The sequence below is a fragment of the Penicillium concentricum genome (assembly GCF_028827145.1).
Source record: "Penicillium concentricum strain IBT 3081 chromosome Unknown utg000001l_segment0_segment0, whole genome shotgun sequence".
Taxonomy (NCBI): domain Eukaryota; kingdom Fungi; phylum Ascomycota; class Eurotiomycetes; order Eurotiales; family Aspergillaceae; genus Penicillium; species Penicillium concentricum.
This window is the reverse complement of record NW_026622754.1, coordinates 2,137,209-2,160,389: the sequence shown is the minus strand read 5'-3', so window position 1 is coordinate 2,160,389 and position 23,181 is coordinate 2,137,209. Positions and strand designations below refer to the sequence as shown.

The following is a 23,181-nucleotide window of genomic DNA, read 5'->3' as shown; positions in this document are numbered from 1 at the left end:
CGTTACTTCCCGAGGTCGCCCGCTCATTTAATCGCCCTGGCAATCGAATTTCCCTCAGATACATCGCACTTTCATCGACAAAAAGCGGCTCAAGCCTGTTTATTACTTTCACTTACCCGTTTAATATCTCTCAAATACTCGCCTTGCCCTTGTTAGCTTCGCTTATTCCACACAATCCATTCTGTGAGAAATCACTCTGGTCATCGAACACCTGTGGCTAGCTGATTCCGTTAAAATGGCGTCTGTACCCCAGTCCCACGAGGAGTAAGTGTATCCCCCGCACGAATACTTGCAAGTATGTCCCGCTAATCAATGCCACTAGCTGGGAGCGTCTCAATGCCAAATGTGAGAGAACATTTTCTTTCAATTATGGTTGTACATACTGACTCAGATAGCATGGGAGCTACCGAACTACGGCCCCGGTCCAGATTTTGGCCGCGGCACCATCTACCGCCAGGACAATGCTGAATATGCGGAAAATAAACGTCCTGATTATGATGATGATTTTGATCTCGAAGAGGAGGGTTTCCCCGAGGATACGAAGTATGACCGCCCCCCGGTTGACTATCCGCCGCAGCCTGCAAGTTCAACAGTTCCCGTAACTGTTCGATCCCTCTCAGGTGTACCCCCTGTACCCAGGCAGTCACCAATTCCGAATGAAAGTCTCGTTCCAACCCAACCAGTTATTTTCAAACCCAGACCAGGTCGAGTTCAGACACCAGAGGGACCAATCCTCAATGAGCGTGAGCCCAATCCCAGCAGTTCCAATACATCCACACGACCAAAATATTCGGCACGTAATGTCAAATCGGGTCAACGTACGCCTCCCAGAAGGGGATATATTGACATATCACGACCACAGTTTCAGTCAAAACAAGGGAGTGGCACTTCGAATCCTTCGCAACACAGAGCTAGGAACCCACCTACCGGGCCAGGGCAAAATGACTCTCATTCCAAGGCAAGGTGGCGCAAGGGCTTGGCTCCAGATGGTAAGTGTGCTCATACCAACCTCGAGTTTACCATTAACAGCCAAATAGCTTCCTTTCGTTTGCCATACGAGTGTCAAGTGTTCCAAGAAAAGTGAGTATTTAAAGCTTTGCAGTTGTTGGTCTTAGAACTAACCCAGGCACTGAAGGATTAGACAAGTAACTACAGGGGAAACTTCCAACATTGACTTCCGCCAGAGAATTATTGAGGATACAGGTGTCTATGTGAGGATGAGCTCGAAAAACGCCAAAGTCAGTTGTCAGCTAAAATCCCCCAAAATCTGACGGACTCAGTATACTAATAACCCCAAAGCTCGTTCACATCTGGGGCCGGCAAAAAGAGGTTTTGGAGGCCCAGAATATGCTACAGGATGTGTTGAATCGGTTAATGCGGCAGCGGACCCCACCGAAAGCATCGCGTTGGGCCAAGGTACACGCGCATTCAAATACGAAGGTTGCCAATGCCCGCTCAAAGGAAAGCTTCGAGGAAAGATTGTCTGAGATGCGAAAGCCGCCCAAAGCCGCCATGGATTACACGGTATGGATAACGCCCTGATAGCCCTAATTCCGTACTTTATGAATACTAATCTTGACTCTACAGCTTGCTTTCCTATGGCCCGCAGATGGCCCTTCGCTCAGCTACTTTGCTAATGCCCGGCGCGAGGTCCTTGATTACATTCGCTTGAAATATGACGTGAACATCTACATCAGGCCTGGTATTCCGGACTACCTTTTCATGTCTGGAAATCACGAGCGGGATATGTGCATCATTGCATCTCGATTTCGAGAGCTGTGGGAGAGGCTAATGGTGCAACAAGAGACGGAGATCAAGCTGTTCCTTAATGCGGCACCCCCGGTGGAGCGCATGAGAACCCACATCATTCTGCAAAAGTCTAGTGGGCTCTCAAGACCTGCTCTCTGTGGACCGGAACTGGGACCAGAAGTAGCCACGGCCTGGAAGACCACTGCGGAGGAGATCAAGCTCAACAACAAGATTACCGTTACCACTCACCTTAGGCAGGCACTGTATGTGATTCCCCAGTTTCGGGGATTCCTGCAAATGCGAGCAAAGTTTGGTTCGTTCGTACTGCAACGGTGGCGCAAGCCGAAGGATGGCATCTCTTATGAATTCTCGGAGTTTCGCGAGATGCTTAGCCATACGAACACTGAAGGACGTTTGCTCCCTGGGTATGTCATCACACCCGCTGGAATCTGATGGCTTACCGACTAACTTATCTTTTAGAATCGGGCTGCAGCAAGATGAGATCCTCGAGAGAATTATGAAATCGAAATTCCTGAAGCCCTGGGGTCAAGCCCACATCACATCTCTACCAACGCTGATGCCTAGATATTCCGCCAACTTTGAGTACCAAGTGAACAATGATTCAATCATTCGCGTGGAAGCGAAATTCTCTCTTCCCCTTGGCTCGCAGGAGTTTGAAGTCAACGGAATCCGTTGTTACAAATCAAAACAGATCGGTGCTCCTGTTGATCGTCAGATGCCGGTGCAGATCAGCATGATTGACTTTGAAAGGTTTGTTTACTCTAGATCCTGTTAAAAACCACGAAACTAAGTTTGAATTCAGATCCGACTGGCAACTTGAAGTGAAGGCTCTTGAACTCTGCCCTGAGAAGGAGATGACCCCCGAGCTAGACAGATTCATGCGTTCTATCGGTTTCCAATGGAACACAAATGTAAAGAGCATTGGATCTGCACCCCAGCGCAAGGCGAGATTTTCCTATGGTTCGCCAGTCAAGCGCTTCGTCGAGAAGGCCGCAATTCAAGTCCAAGTCAAAGACTCGCCGCATGTATTCGAGCTCGCCCGCTTCGACGAGTACACGTATGCGGCTGGTCACTGGTCGATGGCTCCCAAAGTGTCCTGGGGTGCATCGCTTTTCAATCCTAGTTGGGACGATATACTAGGTGAACAGGTTGAAGTCAGTGCTGACGATATTTCCAAAAATGGGTGTCTGTCAGTATTTTTCCCCGGGCCGGGGGTTGATCAGGAACAGACGGACAATGAAAGGGAGAAAACGGACGATGAGATTCGTAAGGAGGCCGAACTCCGAAAAAAGAACGAGGAGGAGCAACTGGGCCTTTTCATGAGCACTGTCCAGAAGATCGCACGAATGCTGGGGAATCCCGGCGGTGAGATGTCCGATAATATCCTTGAGACTGATCTTGGAAGTCTGTTCTAGTCGATGTCAACAGAATCATCTCAACTTGTCAGATCTCGTGGGACGACAATGGCCAAGTCAGAGAAAAGAAAAGGCAAAAAACGGAAGGAAAATGACACAAAATGACAAAAAAAGGGAAAACAAATACAAATATCTCTACCGTCTGGTTTGCTTATCAAGCCAAGATGATTAGGTATGTAGCAATAATAGTTCAATTCTTATTTGAAGTTATTCCTGGTTTCCAATATCGGATAACCCCTTCAGCTTTGGATTCGTAGTCCTTCTCGTTCTTCTTATACTTCATATCCAGTTTGCTTCCAAAATGGTGAGATAGAACCTTTGTATATGTTTTCGATTTGTCTATGAGTCATGTTGGCCTATTCGTACCACCTGGGTCGAGTTTAGCCCGGAGGAGCCTGAGGAGCACCCTCGGCGAGCATCTTCTGCCTCAATGCTGTAGGAGAGAGGTTAGCAAATGAAAAGAAAAGAGCCTCGTAAGACAACAGGAATCCCGCCCCCTCTTATCCAGGAAATGGATCAAACTCACTCTCTTCCACAATACGCAGTTGCGAGCTCTTGGTCTGTACGATCTTCTCCAACTCTTGCAAGTTTGCCTCCAAGCCCTTGACCTTTTCATCATAGAATGCAATCGCCTTAGGCGCAGTCTGCCAAAAAAAAAACAAATCGTCAGCCCCAATCGTCGACATCTCTACACATATCCCCGCCGCGACATACCTTCTCAACATAAAATCCAGTTCCAACATCAACAAGCACTTTCTCGCGATCCGTCAACCGGCCCTTGACGTACAGCGAGCTGGTAAGGGGCACGAGGATCTCATTACGGTCATTGGTTCCCTTCTTCTCGTTTCCAGTCACGCCGTCATTGATCGAGCGCACACAGTCGCGGAACTTGGCTTGGGCGGCGCGCAGCTTCGTGTGCGAGGTGGTCAGGTGTTCGAGTTCGGAGGTGAGGCGGGTTTGGAGGGCGCGGAGCTGAGGAACGGATAGAGAGGCGAGGTTGACTGGTTCCGGGTTGTTAGCTGGGTTTTATTTCCATATGGCACGGAGAGCTGGATGCCCAGTGTCATCTTGGTGTTGGGCGATTGGAGACACACCTTGGCCCTGGGGAGCTCCGTCTGAGGGGGCGTTTTGCGACATATTGGGATTAGGAGGGAAAGGAGGGAAGAATAGAGTGGGGGATTGATTTTCTTATTGTAGATCACGTCCTCGCATTGGGACTGTATAGGGACTGTATAGGTGGTGGGGGAGCTTCAGAAAACTGCTGGGTCGCATGCGTGGTGATAGTGGAGTTAAGTGTGGGTGGGCGGAATAGTGGCGGGTTGTATTTATGCACACGCACCTAACTACTTTGACCTATACAGATCATATTTTTGACTATAACCAAAGTCTTAAGCTTATAGCCATATAGTGTCCGATGCCTCTAATTTGATTAAAGGAAGCTGTTGGCCTATTGTCCATCTGTCGAAAACTCCCTTACATTCAATAGAATGCCATTTGCGGGGAAATTCACACTCCGATGACCGTGTTCTCCGCTCCGCTCCGTAATCCTTCTTTACCACAATGGCTTCGAGACTCGCAGCATGTGAAGCTTGCAGAAAGGCAAAAGTCGCCTGTGATCATAAGCGACCGGCATGTACTCGGTGTGCAAGTAATGATAGAGCTGGAATCTGCATTTACCGAACGACCCCCTTTAAGAGAAGAAGAGTGGAGAGCTCTACATCTTCACAGTCTCCTAGGTATGTGATTCATATTATCTTATTTTCACATACTTATCGGCTCTGTAGTCGGCTACCCCCGGCCCAACCATCCTTCACCCCAAGGAATAACCCCTATCCAAACCCCGGCTTTCTAGGATCATCCAGCCATGTCGCTATCTTCAACGAAATTTCCCCGCAAGATTATCATGCATCGGACACCTACCATGCCTCCGAGGACATGACGATGCTGATGCAGTCGCAGTCCACTGGCGAGAATATCTTGCTAATCCAAGGCGCGGATATTCTCAGACAGTTGTTAAACACGTTTCCTCTAGCCGCCATGAAGGACTTTGTTACTTTTTGGCTGGCAACGGGAGCGAATCTAGCTCTGGCAGAGCATTTTACCGAGAGATGTACTGAAAATATGACGCGTCTATTCACGTCCTTCTCACAGGAAGACAACTGGCATTTGGCATATGCCCAACGTCTAACACAAAATTCCCGGGAACCTTTGGTGTTTAGTAGCACATCCGACATGGAAGCTTTTTCTGCCCAGTTTCTCGACCAGAAATTTAGATGGGAAAGTCTAGGTATCTTCCTCTCTGCTGTGACCCGAGCTTCGATCGACATATCATTCTTTCCGGCATTGTTCAAAACTGAAAAGGATCAGTTCATGCTTCGGAAACTATCTACAAAGCTCAGTGATCTTGCGTTAGATATCGCGCTCTCGCTGGATTGCTTAAATGATCTCCAACTGGTTCTACAGTATGAGAACTTTATTGTACACACCCATGTTGATGGGGACCAAAGTAAGAATTCTCCCTTGATTTTGTCTGTAAAAATTTGCAACTCATTGAGAATCCAGGCTATCATTCGTGGAGTAGACTTGGAGATGTTGTCTCGTCCATGTTTGCACTTGGCTACCATGAGAATGTCGAAAAAACCAAGCCACCAATTCCGACTTTTCTTGCCGAACTGCGAAAGGCAGCATGGGCTACCACATATTCTGCGGACAAGAATGTGGCTATATTTCTTGGTCGGCCACCGCGGATGAGCAAGCGATTCTGTCACTTTCAACTACCTTTGACCCCGACAAGCTCGGATCAGGTTTCCAACACTTCACACGTTGAAGACGAGGTCGTCAGGTGGAAAGCAGATACACCGGTCTGTTATAGGTCAGGTATTCGGTGGGCGACCCTTTGCGCCGCACTGAAAGAAGATATTCTCGAATTGCTTCGATCTAAGCATCGCGCGAATTTCAATCACAAAGCTAGGTAAGTTGGATCTATATAAACTTAGGTGGGATCGCTGGCTTATGATGGTGTTTGACATAGTATGATCCGACAAAATGCCGAAACTCAATGGGCAAACCTACCCCCTCGCTTCCGACTTTCGACCACTTTGAAAGAATGCTCTGGGGATTCCTTTGAGCGTGCCTTTCTAGCTAGCATACGCCTGGACCAACTACATGTTCTCTTTCTACTTCAATTGTCGTTTCTCGATACCCTGACCGAGCCCGACCCATCTATACTCGACATCTCGGATCAAATGCTCGCTCTTGTAGTGGAAACTATTCTTTTACGAGATCAACTGGTCAACTCTGGCACGGGACTCGTTTGGAAGGTATACCTATCTGTTTTCGGGATTCAAATATTTAATTACTGGACTAAAACATTACTAGATTGCCCACTACGGCCTCCCGGCTGCAGGGATTATCCTCCTTTCAATGCTGAAACAACACCGCACACTAACCGAAGGAAGATCCTCCTGGTCCAAAACAATACTCAACCTCGGTATCTTTGTTGCGCAGGTCCAGGTAGGGAGCATCGTTCGGCGTGGAGATCCAAACTACGCCTTGATATCCAAAGCCACCCAAACAATTGAAAGATTCCTTGATTCTATACACCGCGAAGGGGTACACACTCCGACGCAACTCCCATCGCATCCAGGGGAGAATGGTGATTGGGCTGCATTTTTCAGCCAGGATCTGTGTGATTTTGAGACTGACTTTTGGGAGAACCTCGCGTATCATCCCTCTTTGCTGGCTTCGGACCCTAGTTTGCTTCCAATATAGTGAATGAACATAATATAACATGTGATATACTATAAAGCCTTGACTATCATATCTCTACGGGGATTCAACATCAGATATGGAACCGCTTCAACCACCTGTGGATCCACATAAAGAAGGACCTCATCTGTATCTATAATTATTGGACGAATACAAGTGAGGAGGAATATCCAAGAAAAAGAACCATAAAGTGCAAGATCTCTGGCATCAGATCTCTGGATTCAGAACTATGGAACGCAGAAGGAATTATATGACAATCTAAATGCAAAACACAGGTAAATACAGGGGCAATTGGGTCATGGTGGTCAAGAGATTCCTCGCTAGCCCGCATATCTAGGCTAGTTGGTAATGTGATATTGTATATAGGCGCTGTAATATATCACATATAGATGGCGGGATCTTGCATACCAGCATTATTTAACACATAGGAAGTAAGTAAGAAGGGAATATTCGCTGTATCAAATGATCGAATATTGACAACAAAGACTGCTTTCTATTATGCAATCAAGTAAAATATCAAATGTGAAATCTAATGATGCCAAAATCTGGCATTGTCTATGTATCATAATCATCTTTGGTCTTCCTCCTCCTCATCCTCCTCATCATCCTCATCACCGCTAGACTCAACCTCAGGTAGAAGCCCAAACTCAACCTCAAACTCATTCTCACTCCCATAATTCTCACTCTTGTTACCCTCATCCTCCTCGGAAGTCTCCCCGGCATCCCTCATTTCAAAATCTGAGAGATCTTCCCGGTCTTCATCAGGAGTTTTACGGCCAAAAACAGAGAAATAATCTCGCATCTTAGAACCCCACGCCTTATTCTCTGGTTCATCAGGCTTATTAGCAATCTTATAAACCTTATAAGCCTTACCATCACGCATCTGGATATCGCCATCCGCATCCAGAGTTCGCTCACTCTTCTCTGAATCCGAGTCACTCAGAGTAGTGAGTGTCGTCCATTCAGCCTTACCTTTTGACTCACGAGAGGTGCGTGCTTTCTTCCGATGTGGCGAGAGAACCTCTTCGTCCACTTTAATATCTATACTCCGCTTGCGATTAGCACTTATGATATAGTTTTGCAAAGTCTCCGGCACAATACGAGGCGGACTTGGGGCTGCCATCGCAGCGGCCACATCGTAGTTCCATGGTGAAGAGCTAGCTACAGAACGAGGGACGAACTGTTCAGAGTTAGCTGGAGGGGGGGTGTCAGGAAAAGGAATAGGAGTAGGAGTATGAGGAGGAATTATAGGGTCCATGAAAGGAAGAGGAGGACTGTAAGTAGGGTTGGTAGAATAAACCCAAGGAATAAGAGCAGTAACAGGATCAGGAGTAGGAACAGGAGTAGGAACAGGAATCGTAGTGTCCATATAAGGAAGAGGAGGAATAGTCCCAGAATCGAAAACAGGAACAGGGATTGTAGTATCCATATCAGGAAGAGGGAGAATAGTAACAGGATCAAAAACAGGAACAGGGATCGTAGTATCCATATCAGGAAGAGGAGGAATAGGAGCAGGAGCAGGAGTAGGAGCAGGAGCATTTGGTGATACTATTGCTGTTGCTGCCTTTGTATCAGCAAGGGTCGGAGCAACAGGAGCAACAGGAGCAACAGGAGCAACAGGAGCAACAGGAGCAACAGGAGCAACAGGAGCAACAGGAGCAACAGGACGAAAATAATGAATAGGATAAGCAGGATCGGTGACTCTCCATGCGGGGTCAGTGAAGCGGCAAAATCGAATAACATCCCACAAACGCTCAGTAAGCTCTCTTGGATCTGGGACATGAGCAAGAACTGAAGCTGGCAACTCAGAAAGCCTCTCGGCGAACCTACGTTTGATCTCAGTTGCCCTTCTACCTTTGAAAATTTCCCTCCAGTCACTTCCCCAGGAGAGACCATTGTACAACACAGGATTGTAGATATCTCGAATCCAGTGGAGGACGGCGTCTTCATCTTGGGGGTTTGTGTCGATATCGACACCAATTGCTGCAAAGACAAGACCAGCCTTCGAAGGGGACACACTGGCTCTGATCTCGAAGGTGACTCGAGACATGTTAGGAGATAGCGTACAGAAATGTTAGACTATTGGACTGTTAGTTGAAATGCTGGATTGTTAGATTGTTGGATTGGATTGGATTGGATTGGATTGGATTGGATTGAATTGTTGGAAAATAATGACGCTTTAGTGGAATTTGTTGACTACTAAATACTGGAGAGGCTCTTTGTGACCTTGACCTGGAAGGTTACTTGGAGGTTATTTCAAGCATGCTCTATGTATTTTGGGAGGCACAAAGAGTGACATTATATTCCAAGGACACACTTTTAAGAACAAAGCCATGCATTGTTGAGATACTCGGCAAATGCAAACAAGGCCTTTATCCATGAACTAATTAAGAATTTTGCTTTCAAGATATTGTTTCTCTTCATATAGAAACAAAAAAAGACAAAGCAAGTGCCTAAGAACAATTAAAACTCCCAGTCAGAAAGGAAAGGAACAGACCAAATTGTTGACGCAAAGATACGAAGTTCAACTCTGCCTTTCGCCATATGAATTTATGAATAGCTTATACACAAACAAAATGATTTTTCCCAAAGAGCCCAAAGATAGATCTTTTGATAGGCTGATAAAACATTCATGATTGAGGTCATGATAAAGTTGCCATTTAGTGGAGCAGCTAGGACCCCGAATAGGACATAGACGATTAGGTAATCTCTAGAGCCTTGGTCTGCCTCTAGGAGGGATTCGTCTACTTAGGAGCTGTACCTCGCATTATAATTTGGCCTGGTTGACTTTCCAATCTGTCGCAAAGTTCATTATGAACGCGGGATCGAAGAGAACACGGCCCCCCAGTGCGCGCCAGGTTGCGTAATTTTCATAACTGGGACGCAAAATGATTGTTCACGCTCTTACCGAGCTCTGACATCGTCGCTTGGGGTCACCCTGAAAGACTGAGGTGATATGAAGCAGGCTATCAAACCCGGTTTACTTGGGATCTTCGCTACCAAAAGGTGACTCGGTTCTTTGACAGTATGAAAACAATCCGTCGTAACTCCACCTCTGGCCTCCAACTATTCTAGCCCAGTCATGGTAGTCGGCTACACCGCGCTTCCAGCCACCAAACTTGATTACACCCCCACCTCCTCAGACCTTCGCGACGTGGACCTCGTGCACTCGGTTCTCAGTTTCGGGCTGAGGGGTGGGTCTTGTAGGTTCAGTCAATCCCCGAGCCAAGCAAAGAGAAGAGTCCTTCAAATGGTTGAACATTTGGATTTGTGGAGGGGGTCAATGTCTGCCTCGAGGATCTAGAGGTACGGGTTATGTTGCTCAAGGTGCGAGGCAACCACCCTATCAGCCCACTGCCCATGTGGGCGATGATATAATATGTATCAGCCTCAAATGATGGGTGCTCCATGAAATATTAATTTGAAGGTAATTTAATCCCTCAGATGATATTTCAACCTTCCAATAGTATACATCACTGTGCGGCTGATCAAATAAGAGCGAAATTGCCAAGTTCAAGTGATTGGCTTCGCCCACTTTCCAAGGTTGGCCCCCAAAGCCACCCGTGAACGGGTATATCCGATGCTGACTCTATACACGCTCGTCATAGTCGGAAGCAAACGGATTTAGCCGACAAACGGGGAGCCATGTAAGACTACACAAATGCTAATCTTTACATGGATGTAACATGTCGCATGACTCAAAAGAGGCCAAGGCTTGGCCCAAATGATCGTCCTGCTTCCCCCGCATACGCTTTGACGCAGAAAATCCACGATGGTAGTTAATTATTGTCAGATCAGGGGTTGATTTTGAAGTACCGATTCGGAGAATTCTCCCTTACATTCTTTATAACCTCACTTTATACATTATTTTGACCTATCTGGGTTTACAAATGTAAGATTTTGGCGTCCCGTGGGCTCGTGTGCTAGGATCTCTCTTAGGGGCTTAGTGCTGACGGGTGGTAAAATCTGGCGGTCCTTGGACAAAGCCACCAGTTTACTTTGGGGTTGATCTGCATATGAGCTCACCCCATGGGGAAGTTTGTGCTCTTTTTATATGGGGTAGCCAACCTTCCCCCGATTTTCCAGGTAAACTCATCACCAGAATTTGAAAAGCTACCAAAAGGCTCTTCATCATGGATGAAAAAATCAACCCGGCCCCCCCTCAGTATGAGGAAGTGGCCGATACTAAGAAAGAGTCAGATGTGGCTGATTCTAAGAAAGAGCTAGATGAGGCCGACGACCCTGATGCGTCTGTGCGCCGCCAGGCCATCGGTATCAACATCGTTCAGAATCCGTTGATGGTAAGTCAACAACTGAGAACCTATTTCATAGTCTCGAGGATGATCGCTGACTATACTTGTGTCCACAGCGCAGCTCCAAGGTGCAAGCTATCATCGATGCCCGAGCGTACGCCGAGTCGCGCAATATGGCTGAGTACGCCGACCTATTTGGTCGGGCTGCTGTGGTTGCGCGGAACCCTCAAGACTTCTCATCAGCTGATGAGCTTGATGACGAGGAGCGCGAAGCACTCGCATATGAGAGAGATCATAAATGGCACGGCCCGTGGATGCTCTGGTACTCAATTGGTCTATGTGCTATTGGAGCCGCCACACAGGGGTGGGATCAGACTGGATCCAACGGTGCCAACTTATCCTTCCCGAAGGACTTCGGTATTGACGGCGAAGGCAGGGATGAGTGGATCGTGGGAATCGTCAATTCCATCATCTTCTTGACCGCTGGTCTGATGTAAGTATAGCACCAGTGATGTCTTTTCTTCTATGCGACTGACCTTGTAAATAGCGGTGCTTGGATTGTCGATCCACTTAACCATTATCTAGGCCGAAGAGGTGAAATTTTCGTCACTGCTCTCTGCCTCACTGCCACGCCAATTGGATCTGCTTTTACACGGACATGGCAAGAACTGTTCGCTGCACGATTTATAATGGGTATCGGCATCGGTGCAAAGAATGCTACTGTGCCCATCTATTCGGCTGAGATGGCACCGGCTAGAGTTCGAGGTGCTCTTGTTATGTTCTGGCAACTTTGGGTCGTAGCGGGTGACTATTTCTCATTCCTTGTCCAAAAGCATGGCTAACCTCCAGTGCAGGTATTTTCTTGGGCTTTGCCGCCAACGTTATTGTCAAAGACGTCCCCAAGATCTCTTGGCGTCTCCAACTCGGTTCCGCATTTATTCCCTCTTTGGTTCTGGCCCTCGGAATCCTTTTCTGCCCTGAGTCTCCTCGCTGGCTTATGAAGCATAACAGACACGCTGAAGCATTCCAGTCGATGTTGCGCTTGCGAGCTCATCCAATTATCGCTGCGCGAGATTACTATTATTCATACGTTATCTATGAAGAGGAACTCAAGGAGGCTCGGGGCGCAGGTTATTTCTCCCGTCTGTGGGACTGCTTTGCCGTCCCCAGAATCAGACGGGCCAACTATGGTGCCTCGACGGTTATGCTTGCGCAGCAAATGTGCGGTATCAACAGTAAGTTATATCTCAACTCGTGAGAATACTTAGTAGTGACATTCTCTAGTCATCTCTTTCTATAGCTCAACCATCTTCCTGGATGCCGATTTCACACCCGACCAAGCCTTGTATGCCTCTCTTGGCTACGGTGCTATCCAGGTCGTGGCCACCATCCCCACTTTGTTCCTGATCGACACCAAAGGCCGAAGAACCCTGACTTTGATTGTGAGTTGATCCGGAAATCCTGACAGAATATCAACTGACCATTGTTCTTGCAAAGACATTCCCCTTAATGTGCATATTCCTGCTAGCCGCTGGTCTCTCTCTTTTGAACGACACATCGAGCCAGGCCGGGAAAATTGCACCAGTTGCCTTGTAAGTTTGGTAATTATTCTCATTTTGTCTGAGCGTACGCTGATTGATGTCTTCCACTAGATTTGTGTATCTGTTTACTATTGCCTACTCCTTAGGTGAAGGACCAGTCGCTTTCCAATACTCTGCTGAGGTGTTCCCTACTATTCAGCGTGAACAAGGAATGGCGTGGGCTGTTTGTATCAACAACACCTTTGGTGAGTATTCCAAACATCAAATCCACCGAATATTCCGTTAACGAAGACTTCTCCAGCTGGTATCCTTGGTCTAACTTTCCCTCGAATGATGACTGTGATGACCAAAACTGGTGCTTGTAAGTCGACACTTCTGGACCGTGGTGTCTAAATCTCTAACCCTTGCATTAGTTGGCTTCTACGCCGGTCTTAACCTCATCGCTTGGTTTATGATTTTCTGCTTTGTCAGGGAGACCAAGCAGCTGACTCTAGAAGAATTGGATCGTAAGTCGAGTCTCTAATCTAGGTACTTGATCATATACTAACATACATTGCAGAGGTCTTCGCGGTGCCGACCAAGAGCTTCATTCACTACGAACTGACTGTGTGGCTTCCGTGGTGGTTCAAGCGATATATCTTGAGAAAGAACATTGCCCGGCCACCGCCCATCATTGCACTGGGCGATCGGGTCAAATAAATGCTCACAGGGTTCTTAATACTGAATATCTTCGGACTGCAACTATTGGATTGATGACTTTTTTTTATCACTGGCAACTCGGTATTCTAATTCTATGAGGTAGAGTGATCTACATGATAACCGCAATGATTTTAGTATCATTGCATATGTAGTTATGCAGAGTACATTTCTAATATACCTCCTATTCGATGACTTATTGACGCCGTGATATCATATACCAGACACGTGTAAGTAAAGGGGATTTTGGCAGGAACGACTCGACACAGCTTCAAATTCCCAACCTCCCGAGGTCAAAGACACTTCTCACATCCTTTTCAGGGGAATATTCTTTGACTTGTATTTTCATATCCATTACAGTCATGGACCAAACATATACAGAATGGCGACATTTGATCGACGGCATAGGTGAAGGGCCAGCAAAACCAGAACCTTCGACCACGCAGATACAGTTCACAGTTCCACCAACCCCGTCCAACACCACACTGATCCCACATCTTGAGAGTGTCCACCATATCTTTGCACAAGCACTAAGCGTCGATATACGTCTGATGATTTGGCCAGAGAGTTGGTTCCCAGGAGATGACCGACTGAGCCCCCTGTGGCTCCGGCCTTGGATTAAATTTCCTCAACTCCAAGAAGAAATCTGGAACAAAATCGTCGATACACCCGAGATTGTCAATTCATGTATCTTCCCCCACAAACCTCCATCCAATACACTGCTCAGCTCGTGAAATGGTACGCGGTGTATTCGGAAGACACTTTGAAGCAATTTGCGCACAGAACGCTGGACGACTTTCTCGCGATAATTGTCAATTATATGGAACATGAGCAGCCACTGCGATTTACGTTCGATGCCCGCGGAAAATTGAACTTCGACCGTCCGCGTCATTGCTGCATTTCGGTTGCGAAAGGCGGATTCGAAGAGCCAGCGTATGCAGTCTTGTATGTCCCACCGTTTTGTCTGACTTTGCCCGAGCTGGTTGCGGGGTTGCGCGCGACATCACCGGTGGATATCTTCGACAAGGAACCCAAAACATTTGAGGAACATGCCACCGCCATTGTGGTACGTGCGATCGCTCGGCTCTATTCAAGAATGATGGGCGCTGGAATCCAGTATGGGTATATCTACACCGGAGAGGCCTTGGTGTTTCTTCACATCGACCCAAAAGACTGTACAGCTATGGAATATTATCTCTGTGTTCCTGGTCGAGACGTCGCTTCTCATGGTTATGATGCGCAATCAAACTGGGTTCGCCGTACGGCTTTGGGCCAAGTCCTCGCTTTCACACTGCAATCTTTAGGTACCACCCCACCAACGCAGGAATGGCATGACGCAGTTTATCAAACCTATCGTCCCCTGGAAGGCGATTACTCACTCCTCATGCCCCAAGCACCGGATGACATTCGATTCAGCCCACCAGCAGAGTTTATGTATGAAGCCTCATTTTGGACTAGATTCTGGGGAAATCTCCTGCAAGCAGACATGAAACCGAGCGGTCCTGAGAACCCTCCTTTACAAACCACTGGGCCAGATATTTGCAAGCCTTACTGTTCCCAGGCATGCCTCCTCGGCACCTTTGAAAAGGGAGTTCTGGATGAACACTGCCCGAACGTTGCTGAGCATGGCATCGCAAAACATCAGCTTAGCGCACAGGAAATCTGCGATAGGTTGAATGAACAACTTCGAGCAAATCGGTATCAAGGATTCCAACAGCTGCATATTGTTGGTCGAACCTGTTATCTATTAAAAGCAACGTTGCGGTCTCATGGGTACACGATGATGATCAAGGCCACCGGCAACAGCCAATCGCGCAGGATCAAAGCTGAATTGAGCAACTATCAGAATCTGAAATCGTTGCAGGGATCTCAAATTCCTGTATGTCTCGGGATGTTTGAACCCAAGATCCCATATTGGTATCATGGGGTTCAAATGACCTACATGCTGCCCCTCAGCTGGTCTGGAATTCGAACGGATGAACATACCACCTATGAAACGACTCAGTACCTTGAACAGGAGATGCGAAAACTTGAGGACATCCTTCAAGAGCATGGGGTTATTCAGAAAGATGCAGCCTTCCGCAACGTGCTTTGGAATCCCGATATAGAATGCTTTATGATGATTGACTTAGAAGATATGAAGTGGCTGAAGGGACCTCCACAGGGCTCCAAGGGACGTCGAAGCCGTCAAACACAATCCAGCATAGACAAAATCCGGACCAGTAGCTAGCTTGGAGAAAAGAAGATACGGAACCTTCGGTTTTGGTGCCCACAAAAGGTATTGTGAGTAAGAATTGGTCAAATTGGAAGACAGAGCACAAAAGATTCTATGTTTATTCCCAGCACTATCTTTATTCCGGGTGCCATCTCCCTTATTGCCTGTGAAGTTCCTTGAAACCTGTATAATATGACTACACCGCAAAAAATCCAACCTAGAAGTGTGGTCACTCCAAATCAAAAGTCTAGTAGACACATATTAGCACTGATCATTAGTTCACATCCCGAATAAACATACCATATCAAACCAAACACCACCAGCAAAATTAGACTGACTCTTCCCCTGGCTCTTAAACCCAACACTCTCATAAAAGTTCACCAAATAGTCATGCGCAATAAGCACAACCTTGCTCGCTCCAAAACATCCCCTCCCAAGGTGCTCAAGGTACGCCCGGACAAGCGCCCTCCCAACCTTCTTGCCCTGATACTCGGGCGAAATAGCAACAGAGTGAATGGCAATGGTATCACCATACTTATGATTTCCAATTAACTCATCATTGACAAAAACAGGCTCATCATCGAGTGACCGCCAATTCTCCGGCATTGACATCGATCCGTCCGTGACACGCGTATAGGGAGACCGCACTGCAATGACATGTCCAATGAGTGTAGGTGAAGCTGGATCTTGCTCATTCTCAACAAAGAGACCCAAGCATAGGTCCGGACATGCTCCCAGGCGATAGCAGAACTTGATCCGTGTTAGAAGAAACAATTCAGAATAAGGCGGGAATTGATTATTCGGCTTTGATTCTGGCTAACCTTTTCTTCGGAGCATCGCTCCGCCTCTGTAAAGGCTTCTTCGACGGCTACACAGATCTTCACGTCTTCCTTGCTTAGAGTCCGGGTGAAGGCATTGGATCCGCCAAGGCTTGGGATGTGAATGTTGGTTTGGGTCATGGTGTGGTATAAATTGCTTGTAAGAATAGGTTAATTGGAAATAGAAAATAAGCAAAAGGATAGAATTAACATGCCTTTTTAATGAGTCAAGGCCATTTCTATATCGGCGGGTCCAAGTATGACAAACCGGAGTATTCGGACCGGAGTGTTCGGCGTGGGAACCCCGTCGAGGACCTCAATAGTCGATCACTACGCAAAACGTGAAATCCGGAGAAAAAGTGGATATTGAAATGTTGGACTTTTTGATATGCGTGAATTGCAGATTGTCAAGAAGCTGACGCTATATTACAAAACTACACCGCTACTGTGCACTGAGGTGGGTAGCATACAATATATTCCCTAGAACTCATGCTTTCTACTAGGGGAACTCAGCTGTAGTTAAGGTAAGAAATATATAATTCAAGCTTTTTTTTTGTGGCGTCATTTTTAAGAAGATCAGGAACCAGGTCTGGGAACCACCAAATTGGCCTTACAGTTATAAATAGATCGGAGATGAGATAATGTACAAATTGACTTGCTAATATTACATACTGTCGCTTCCAGCCATTCACAGTTTCGCCAACAAGGACTCGACAAATGTGCGCAGTCCATCAAGCGACACGTCCTCCTTCACCCCCAGCCGACGGCACTGCACCTCCAAAGTCTCCTTCTTCTTCCACCCATTGCCAACAACAACAATAATAGGGTATCCGATCAAATCTGCGTCGCCAAGTTTCCAGCCCATACCCTTATCCCGGTCATCGAGGATAGCATCGACAGGGGCCGCGGCATCGCCGGTAAGAGTATCATATACTTGATCCGCAACGGTCTCTAGTCCCTTTCCTGAGACCACGACAACCTCGTAGGGTGCCATAGCACGCGGCCAATTAAGTCCCTTGGAATCAGCAAGTCGGTTCGCCACTGCGGAGATCATACGCGAGACACCGATACCGTGACATCCCATCTGCATGGGGACGATTCGTTCCTTGCCCGAGGATTTCGCACCGGAACCTTCAGATCCCTCAAGAAGAGCGGGGTTGACAGAAACAGACGCATTCAGGACTTTGCTGTACCGCGTTCCCAAGTGGAATGTGTGCCCTAGTTCCACGGCAGAGTGGCTAGTAAGCGATCCGTGCGCGCACTGCGCGCACTGGTCTCCGTCATGCACGCGGACAAGGCTGAGTTTGTTTGTAGTCCCAGGGAATCGGTCCAGCTTGGAGTAATCTATGTCCGAGGCTGTGCAACCGACCTCCTGGAGAAGATCACTCAGCGGCGGGCGCTGGTATACCCGAACCTGTGAATCGTATAGATCCAACACACGAGGCTTATTCGTGGATGACTTGTTTGCCTTTACGTGGGCGGTCCATCGCTCCAGTGGGTTCTCCACGCTCAGATCGAGGTCAATGCCAGCGGCGGTTGCCACCGCCTTGACGGCGTGGGAGTTAACATGGCGCTCAACGGGCTCTGTCGCGCCGTCCTGCATCGAGAATTTGGGGTGCCAGCTCCGCACAATGGTGTTGCTATCATGAGAGATTGCCATCCACATGCCAGTTGAGATTGTTGGTCCACCTTCGACAGGTGCATCATCTATCTGGAAGCCAGGTGCTGTGTTCTGTTCCGACTCCTCAGAGCTGTGCGTCTTGCCGTCTGCGAGTTCTTCGTTATAGACATGGTCACAGTGGGAGCAGCTGACCACCTCGTCCTCGCCCTTCGGGCTGATGAAGTGGTACTCATGGCTCAGTGTGCCGCCCATATTCCCCGAGTCTGCTGCCGCGACTAGGTAGGGAATCTTGAGTTCGTTGAATAATTCCGTGTAGGCATTTTTGACTGCGTCATATGTTTTCAGTGCTTCGCTGACACTGTAGTCGAATGTATAGAGGTCCTTCATGATGAACTCTCGCCCACGGAGTAGGCCCTGCCTGGGCCGGGCTTCATCTCTGTATTTTCGCGCTTCATTTTCAATTTCGTCAGTGAGGGTTGGAACCAATAGATGAACAAAGAGTCTCACAGATTTGATACACCCGCAAAGGCAGGCTCTTGTATGACGTTGTCAGGTTCCCCACGAGTGTTGTAATCTCCTCCTCGTGTGTTGGAGCGAGGAGAAAGGGAGTGTCTTTCCGATCCTTGAATCGGAATAGCTAGGATTAATGTTAGTGGCATGATGCAAGGCATTGGGAATGGTGGACCTACTTCTGAGCCATCGCTAAGTCTGCCAGACTGTCCCCAGAGCTCTTGCGAGGATATAGAAGACAAAGAGACTTTGGATGCACCTAAAGTTCGCTTTAGTTGCCATCCCATGATAAACACTGGGTATCTTCCATACCAAGTGAGCGCATATGCTTGTCAATCAGACGCTCTAGCTTATCTTGGACACGTAGGCCAAGTGGGAGCAAATGGAACACTCCAGAGTATGCCTAGAGGGCCGTCAGAGATATTTATTTGGACATAAAGATCTAACTGCTCACCTGTCGAAGAAATCCACCTCGGACTAACAGGTCATTGGCATCCTCTAGATCTCTGTTAACATCTGGTGATAGTCAATTGCTATCGGGTTTATGCATGGCATACCCTTTTCACCATCAACGGGCTTCTTAGAAATTCCACCAGTAGGGATCCATATATTTGAAACACGGCTTCTGCCATCAACCTACAATGAGTCAGTACATACTATCAATCACATTCAGTCAATCTTTTGGAAGCGCGTACGTGAAGATTGCATTGCTGAATGCGCAGGCTTAACGCTAGCCGCCGCCCGGCAATGCGCCCTGACAGAGGTCGCAGCCCAGAAATCATCGATCAAGATAGTTCAAAGCGTCGAAATCTATTATTTTCGCAATTGAACTGCTGGCTGAACACGAACTAAGTTGTAGAGCGAGCCGAGTTGTCCCTTCTCCGGTGTTTCTTATCGCATTGGTCCGAGCGCCCGATAACCCGCCGCAAAAGATTTCTCCGTCTAATTTTCTTTCCTCCATCATTCAACCCCAATCACAACACACCATGGCTACAGGGAAAGGAAAGCGCTCTTCGGGCGCCGCTGAGGCTGCTCCTGCGACGAGCACATCAGCTCCCGCTGCGGAAATTTTGCCCTTCATGCCAGACGAGAGCGCCTTTGCGGGCCTACGACAGAAAATCGAACAGCGTTTGAAGACCCAAAATCAGAGCGCCGGGAAAGGCAAGAAGGATAATACCAAGCCGCCAGCTCCTACCGCCAATGCTTTCGCAAACAAAGGAAAGCAATATCCCGCCAAGCCCAGCCGCCCTCAGGATTCTGCGCAAGGCAAGAAGCGGGATCGCAGCGGCGAGGTGATTGCTCGGGAGCAGAACAAGGGTGGAATGAACAAGCAAGAAAAGCCTAAAGTTGGCAAGAAGAGCAACGACGACGAAACACTGCGCCAAGAAATTCTAGCCATGGGTGGTACCGAGGAGGATCTTGATCTTCTTGCTGGTGTCGACTCCGAGTCTGAGGTTGAGGGCGAGTCCGGCAAGGTTGACGATGATCTTCGGAAGCAGCTCTCTAGTATGTTGGAGGCTTCAGGGCACGTCGTGCCCGAGGATCTAGCAGATGATGAAGTCGAGGACGTCGAAGAGGAGATAGAGAGCGAGGATGATATTGAGAACAGCGAGGACGATGCAGAGAGCAGTGGGCCGGAATCTGACATCGAGGAAGCTCCCGCTCCGAAGTACGAAGCTACGGTACCTAAGGAGTATTTGAAGCTGGTAAGTTGTGGACGCCCTAGCATCACAGCGCTTTTGCTAATATGATCATTATAGAATGTTCTTCCTCGGTCCGACTGGTACAATATCCCCATGCCATCCGCCGCCAAAGACACGAAACAGATGAATGCCTTGCCCCGCCACCTGATGGAGCGCGTTCACGAGCTGGCCAACAAATTGCTGCAGGAGGAAAATGAGGAGTATGCGGCAGCTCAGAGAGCATCTGCTTCTTCTTCCCACAAGTTCTACTCGACCATTATGGCGTCCGGTACCCTGAGCGATAAAATTTCCGCCTTGACTCTTAACGTTCAAGAGTCACCTCTTCACAACACCAAGGCACTGGAGACCTTGATTAGTCTCGGAAAGAAGCGTAGTCGTGCGCAGGCAGTTGAAGTTCTGCGATCATTGAAGGATATGTTCGCACAGGGTACCTTGCTTCCCAGCGACCGACGATTGAAGTCTTTCACTAATCAGCCTGGCCTCGTCGCTGCATTCCAAGGCGCCGGTGGGCGGTGGAACGAGAAGGACCCTCTTCCAGGTGGTTTGAAAAAGAGCGAGCTGATTGTGTGGGCCTTTGAGAACATCGTTAAAGATCAATTCTTCGAAGTCATCAAGATTCTTGAGATTTGGTGCAATGACGAGATCGAATTCTCGCGGACCCGAGCCGTCAGTTATGTCTACGAACTTCTCAAGGAGAAACCCGAACAGGAGACCAATCTTCTGCGACTTTTGGTCAATAAGCTCGGAGACCCGGGCAAGAAAATCGCCTCTCGGGCATCATACCTGTTGCTGCAACTCATGCAGTCGCATCCTATGATGAAGCCGATCATCATCAAGTCAGTGGAAGAAGTGCTGTTCCGCCCCGGCCAGAGCTCCCACGCCAAGTACTACGCCGTTATTACTCTGAACCAGACCATCTTGAGACTGAAGGAAGAAAAGGTGGCTGGCCAGCTCCTGGACATCTACTTTGGACTGTTCCTCGTGCTTTTGAAGCCCACCCATCAGGACAAGGCTGATTCAAACGGGAAGCCCGCTCCCAAGGGCAAGCCTGCCCCCAAGGGGAAGTACAACAAGCATGGAAAGGGGTCTAAGGGCAAAGGCGACGACGATGCTGCCAAGGGACAGGCCCAGGACGACGAGATGCGGGAAAAGCTGATCTCTGGTGTCTTGACCGGTGTCAACCGTGCCTATCCTTTCACTGACTCTGATTCCGAACGGTATGTTTTTGTTCACACTCTATTCCTCCACGCAATGTACTAACTTATCCTAGCATGTCGAAGCACCTCGACACCTTGTTCCGTATCACGCACTCCTCGAACTTCAACACCAGTATCCAAGCTCTGATGCTGATCCAGCAACTCACGGTAGCTAACCAAGTCTCCGGCGATCGCTTCTACCGCACTCTGTACGAATCTTTGCTCGACCCCCGCATTGCCACCTCATCAAAGCAATCTCTCTACCTCAACCTTCTATACAAGGCTCTCAAGAATGATCTGAACGTCCGCCGAGTCAAGGCCTTCGTGAAGCGTCTTGTTCAGGTACTTGGCATGCACCAGCCCTCTTTCATCTGCGGTGTCTTCTTCATGATCCGTGAGCTCGAGAAGACCTTCACTGGCCTCTCATCCTTGGTTGATCAGCCAGAGGAGAACGATGATGACGATGAAGAGGTCTTCCGTGACGTCCTCGATGAGGATGACGAACAGCCGGAGCCTGCTCCTGTTGTCGAAGCCAAGAAGCAGAACAACGTATACGATCCTCGCAAGCGAGACCCTGAGCACAGCAATGCCGAACGGAGCTGTCTTTGGGAATTGCTGCCTTTCACCACTCACTTCCATCCTTCCGTCTCTCTTAACGCTACCAACCTGCTTGAGCACAAGCCCATGAGTGGCAAGCCAGATCTGACTCTGCACACTCTCACTCACTTCCTCGACCGTTTCGTGTACCGCACGCCCAAGGCCAACGCCAGCTCCCGCGGTGCTTCTATCATGCAACCTCTGGGTGGCGGTGAAGTCGCCGATCGCTTGGTGGAGGCCGGCAAGAAGGCAGAGAACCAGCTGCCTCTCAACACCGAAGCCTTCTGGAAGAAGAAGGCTAACGATGTTGCCGCCGAGGATGTCTTCTTCCACGAATACTTCACTCGTGTCAACAAGGACAAGGAGAAGGTTCGCTCCAAGAAGAGCAAGGACGTTGACGCCGAAGATAACTCCGACGCAGGTCTTAGCGAAGACGAGGACCAGATCTGGAAAGCGCTTGTCGACTCTCGCCCCGAGTTGGAAGCCGACGAGGACAGCGACGACGATTTGGACATGTCCGATTTGGAATCTGCCTTGGACTCCGACGAAGATGGCGAAGGCGACGAGGACGATTCCGACGGCGGTGTCATCTTCAACGACGAGTCCGATGTTCCCTCCGACGAGGAAATGGCCGAGTTCAGCGATCCCGAGGAAGCCGCGCCCCCAGCCAAGACCAAGAAGGCCGCCAAGAAGCCCTCCAAGGAAGCCGAGGAGGACTCCGACGACTTCGATATGGATGTGTCGGACGACGATGCCTTCATCGACAGCGACGAGGACCTGCCTTCGGATATGGAATTCGGTGGAGTCGATGTCGAAGAGCCCGAAAAGCCTGCCGATGCTGCTGCCCCCGAGTCGAACCGCAGCAAGCGCCGCAAGCTCAAGCAGCTTCCCACTTTCGCCTCCGCAGAGGACTACGCTGCGCTACTGGCGAACGAGGACTCCGATGTGGGTATGTAATCTGTTTATTCTTGCACAAAGAGAGTTTGATTATTTCTTACCCCCCGTGGGGGCCAAAATTCCTGTTTTGCATCTGGAGTTGTTACAGGTTGCACACATTCTGCTTATTCCTTTCTTTTCA

General features: G+C 48.5%; 9 protein-coding genes across 9 annotated transcripts; 5 read left to right on the top strand and 4 right to left on the bottom strand.

Moving 5' to 3' along the window:
• Positions 1-235: 235 nt before the first annotated feature.
• N7517_000814 (uncharacterized protein) lies at positions 236-3,185 on the top strand (the record flags this gene model as incomplete). The annotated part of the gene is made up of 9 exons (XM_056718544.1): positions 236-264; positions 323-345; positions 396-989; positions 1,038-1,080; positions 1,136-1,238; positions 1,300-1,524; positions 1,588-2,174; positions 2,230-2,520; positions 2,573-3,185. The coding sequence occupies 9 exons, from the start codon at positions 236-238 to the stop codon at positions 3,183-3,185; spliced, it is 2,508 nt and encodes an 835-aa protein (XP_056582679.1).
• A 380-nt stretch (positions 3,186-3,565) lies between these two features.
• N7517_000813 (prefoldin subunit 5) lies at positions 3,566-4,322 on the bottom strand (the record flags this gene model as incomplete). The annotated part of the gene is made up of 4 exons (XM_056718543.1): positions 3,566-3,618; positions 3,712-3,829; positions 3,900-4,186; positions 4,280-4,322. The coding sequence occupies 4 exons, from the start codon at positions 4,320-4,322 to the stop codon at positions 3,566-3,568; spliced, it is 501 nt and encodes a 166-aa protein (XP_056582678.1).
• A 379-nt stretch (positions 4,323-4,701) lies between these two features.
• Positions 4,702-6,956, top strand: N7517_000812 (fungal specific transcription factor domain-containing protein; the record flags this gene model as incomplete). Its single annotated transcript, XM_056718542.1, has 6 exons — positions 4,702-4,833; positions 4,914-4,921; positions 4,970-5,691; positions 5,748-6,156; positions 6,217-6,505; positions 6,564-6,956. 6 exons carry the CDS (start codon positions 4,702-4,704, stop codon positions 6,954-6,956), a joined length of 1,953 nt encoding a protein of 650 aa, XP_056582677.1.
• Positions 6,957-7,521: 565 nt separating this feature from the next.
• On the bottom strand, positions 7,522-9,003 carry N7517_000811 (uncharacterized protein; the record flags this gene model as incomplete). Its single annotated transcript, XM_056718541.1, has 1 exon — positions 7,522-9,003. The coding sequence occupies one exon, from the start codon at positions 9,001-9,003 to the stop codon at positions 7,522-7,524; it is 1,482 nt and encodes a 493-aa protein (XP_056582676.1).
• Positions 9,004-11,086: 2,083 nt separating this feature from the next.
• Positions 11,087-13,446, top strand: N7517_000810 (Major facilitator superfamily domain general substrate transporter; the record flags this gene model as incomplete). The annotated part of the gene is made up of 10 exons (XM_056718540.1): positions 11,087-11,254; positions 11,323-11,699; positions 11,754-12,010; positions 12,061-12,441; positions 12,491-12,648; positions 12,704-12,798; positions 12,859-12,992; positions 13,049-13,108; positions 13,161-13,253; positions 13,307-13,446. The coding sequence occupies 10 exons, from the start codon at positions 11,087-11,089 to the stop codon at positions 13,444-13,446; spliced, it is 1,863 nt and encodes a 620-aa protein (XP_056582675.1).
• A 359-nt stretch (positions 13,447-13,805) lies between these two features.
• On the top strand, positions 13,806-15,673 carry N7517_000809 (uncharacterized protein; the record flags this gene model as incomplete). The annotated part of the gene is made up of 2 exons (XM_056718539.1): positions 13,806-14,120; positions 14,171-15,673. 2 exons carry the CDS (start codon positions 13,806-13,808, stop codon positions 15,671-15,673), a joined length of 1,818 nt encoding a protein of 605 aa, XP_056582674.1.
• Positions 15,674-15,887: 214 nt separating this feature from the next.
• N7517_000808 (uncharacterized protein) lies at positions 15,888-16,617 on the bottom strand (the record flags this gene model as incomplete). Its single annotated transcript, XM_056718538.1, has 3 exons — positions 15,888-15,905; positions 15,959-16,408; positions 16,480-16,617. 3 exons carry the CDS (start codon positions 16,615-16,617, stop codon positions 15,888-15,890), a joined length of 606 nt encoding a protein of 201 aa, XP_056582673.1.
• A 547-nt stretch (positions 16,618-17,164) lies between these two features.
• Positions 17,165-19,389, bottom strand: N7517_000807 (putative proline--tRNA ligase AIM10; the record flags this gene model as incomplete). The annotated part of the gene is made up of 7 exons (XM_056718537.1): positions 17,165-18,546; positions 18,605-18,734; positions 18,787-18,866; positions 18,920-19,010; positions 19,062-19,105; positions 19,165-19,243; positions 19,303-19,389. The coding sequence occupies 7 exons, from the start codon at positions 19,387-19,389 to the stop codon at positions 17,165-17,167; spliced, it is 1,893 nt and encodes a 630-aa protein (XP_056582672.1).
• Positions 19,390-19,401: 12 nt separating this feature from the next.
• On the top strand, positions 19,402-23,060 carry N7517_000806 (RNA-binding ribosome biosynthesis protein MAK21; the record flags this gene model as incomplete). Its single annotated transcript, XM_056718536.1, has 3 exons — positions 19,402-20,313; positions 20,368-21,527; positions 21,581-23,060. Coding segments are annotated over 3 exons (3,552 nt in total), but the record flags the coding sequence as incomplete, so codon positions are not given.
• Positions 23,061-23,181: the final 121 nt, after the last annotated feature.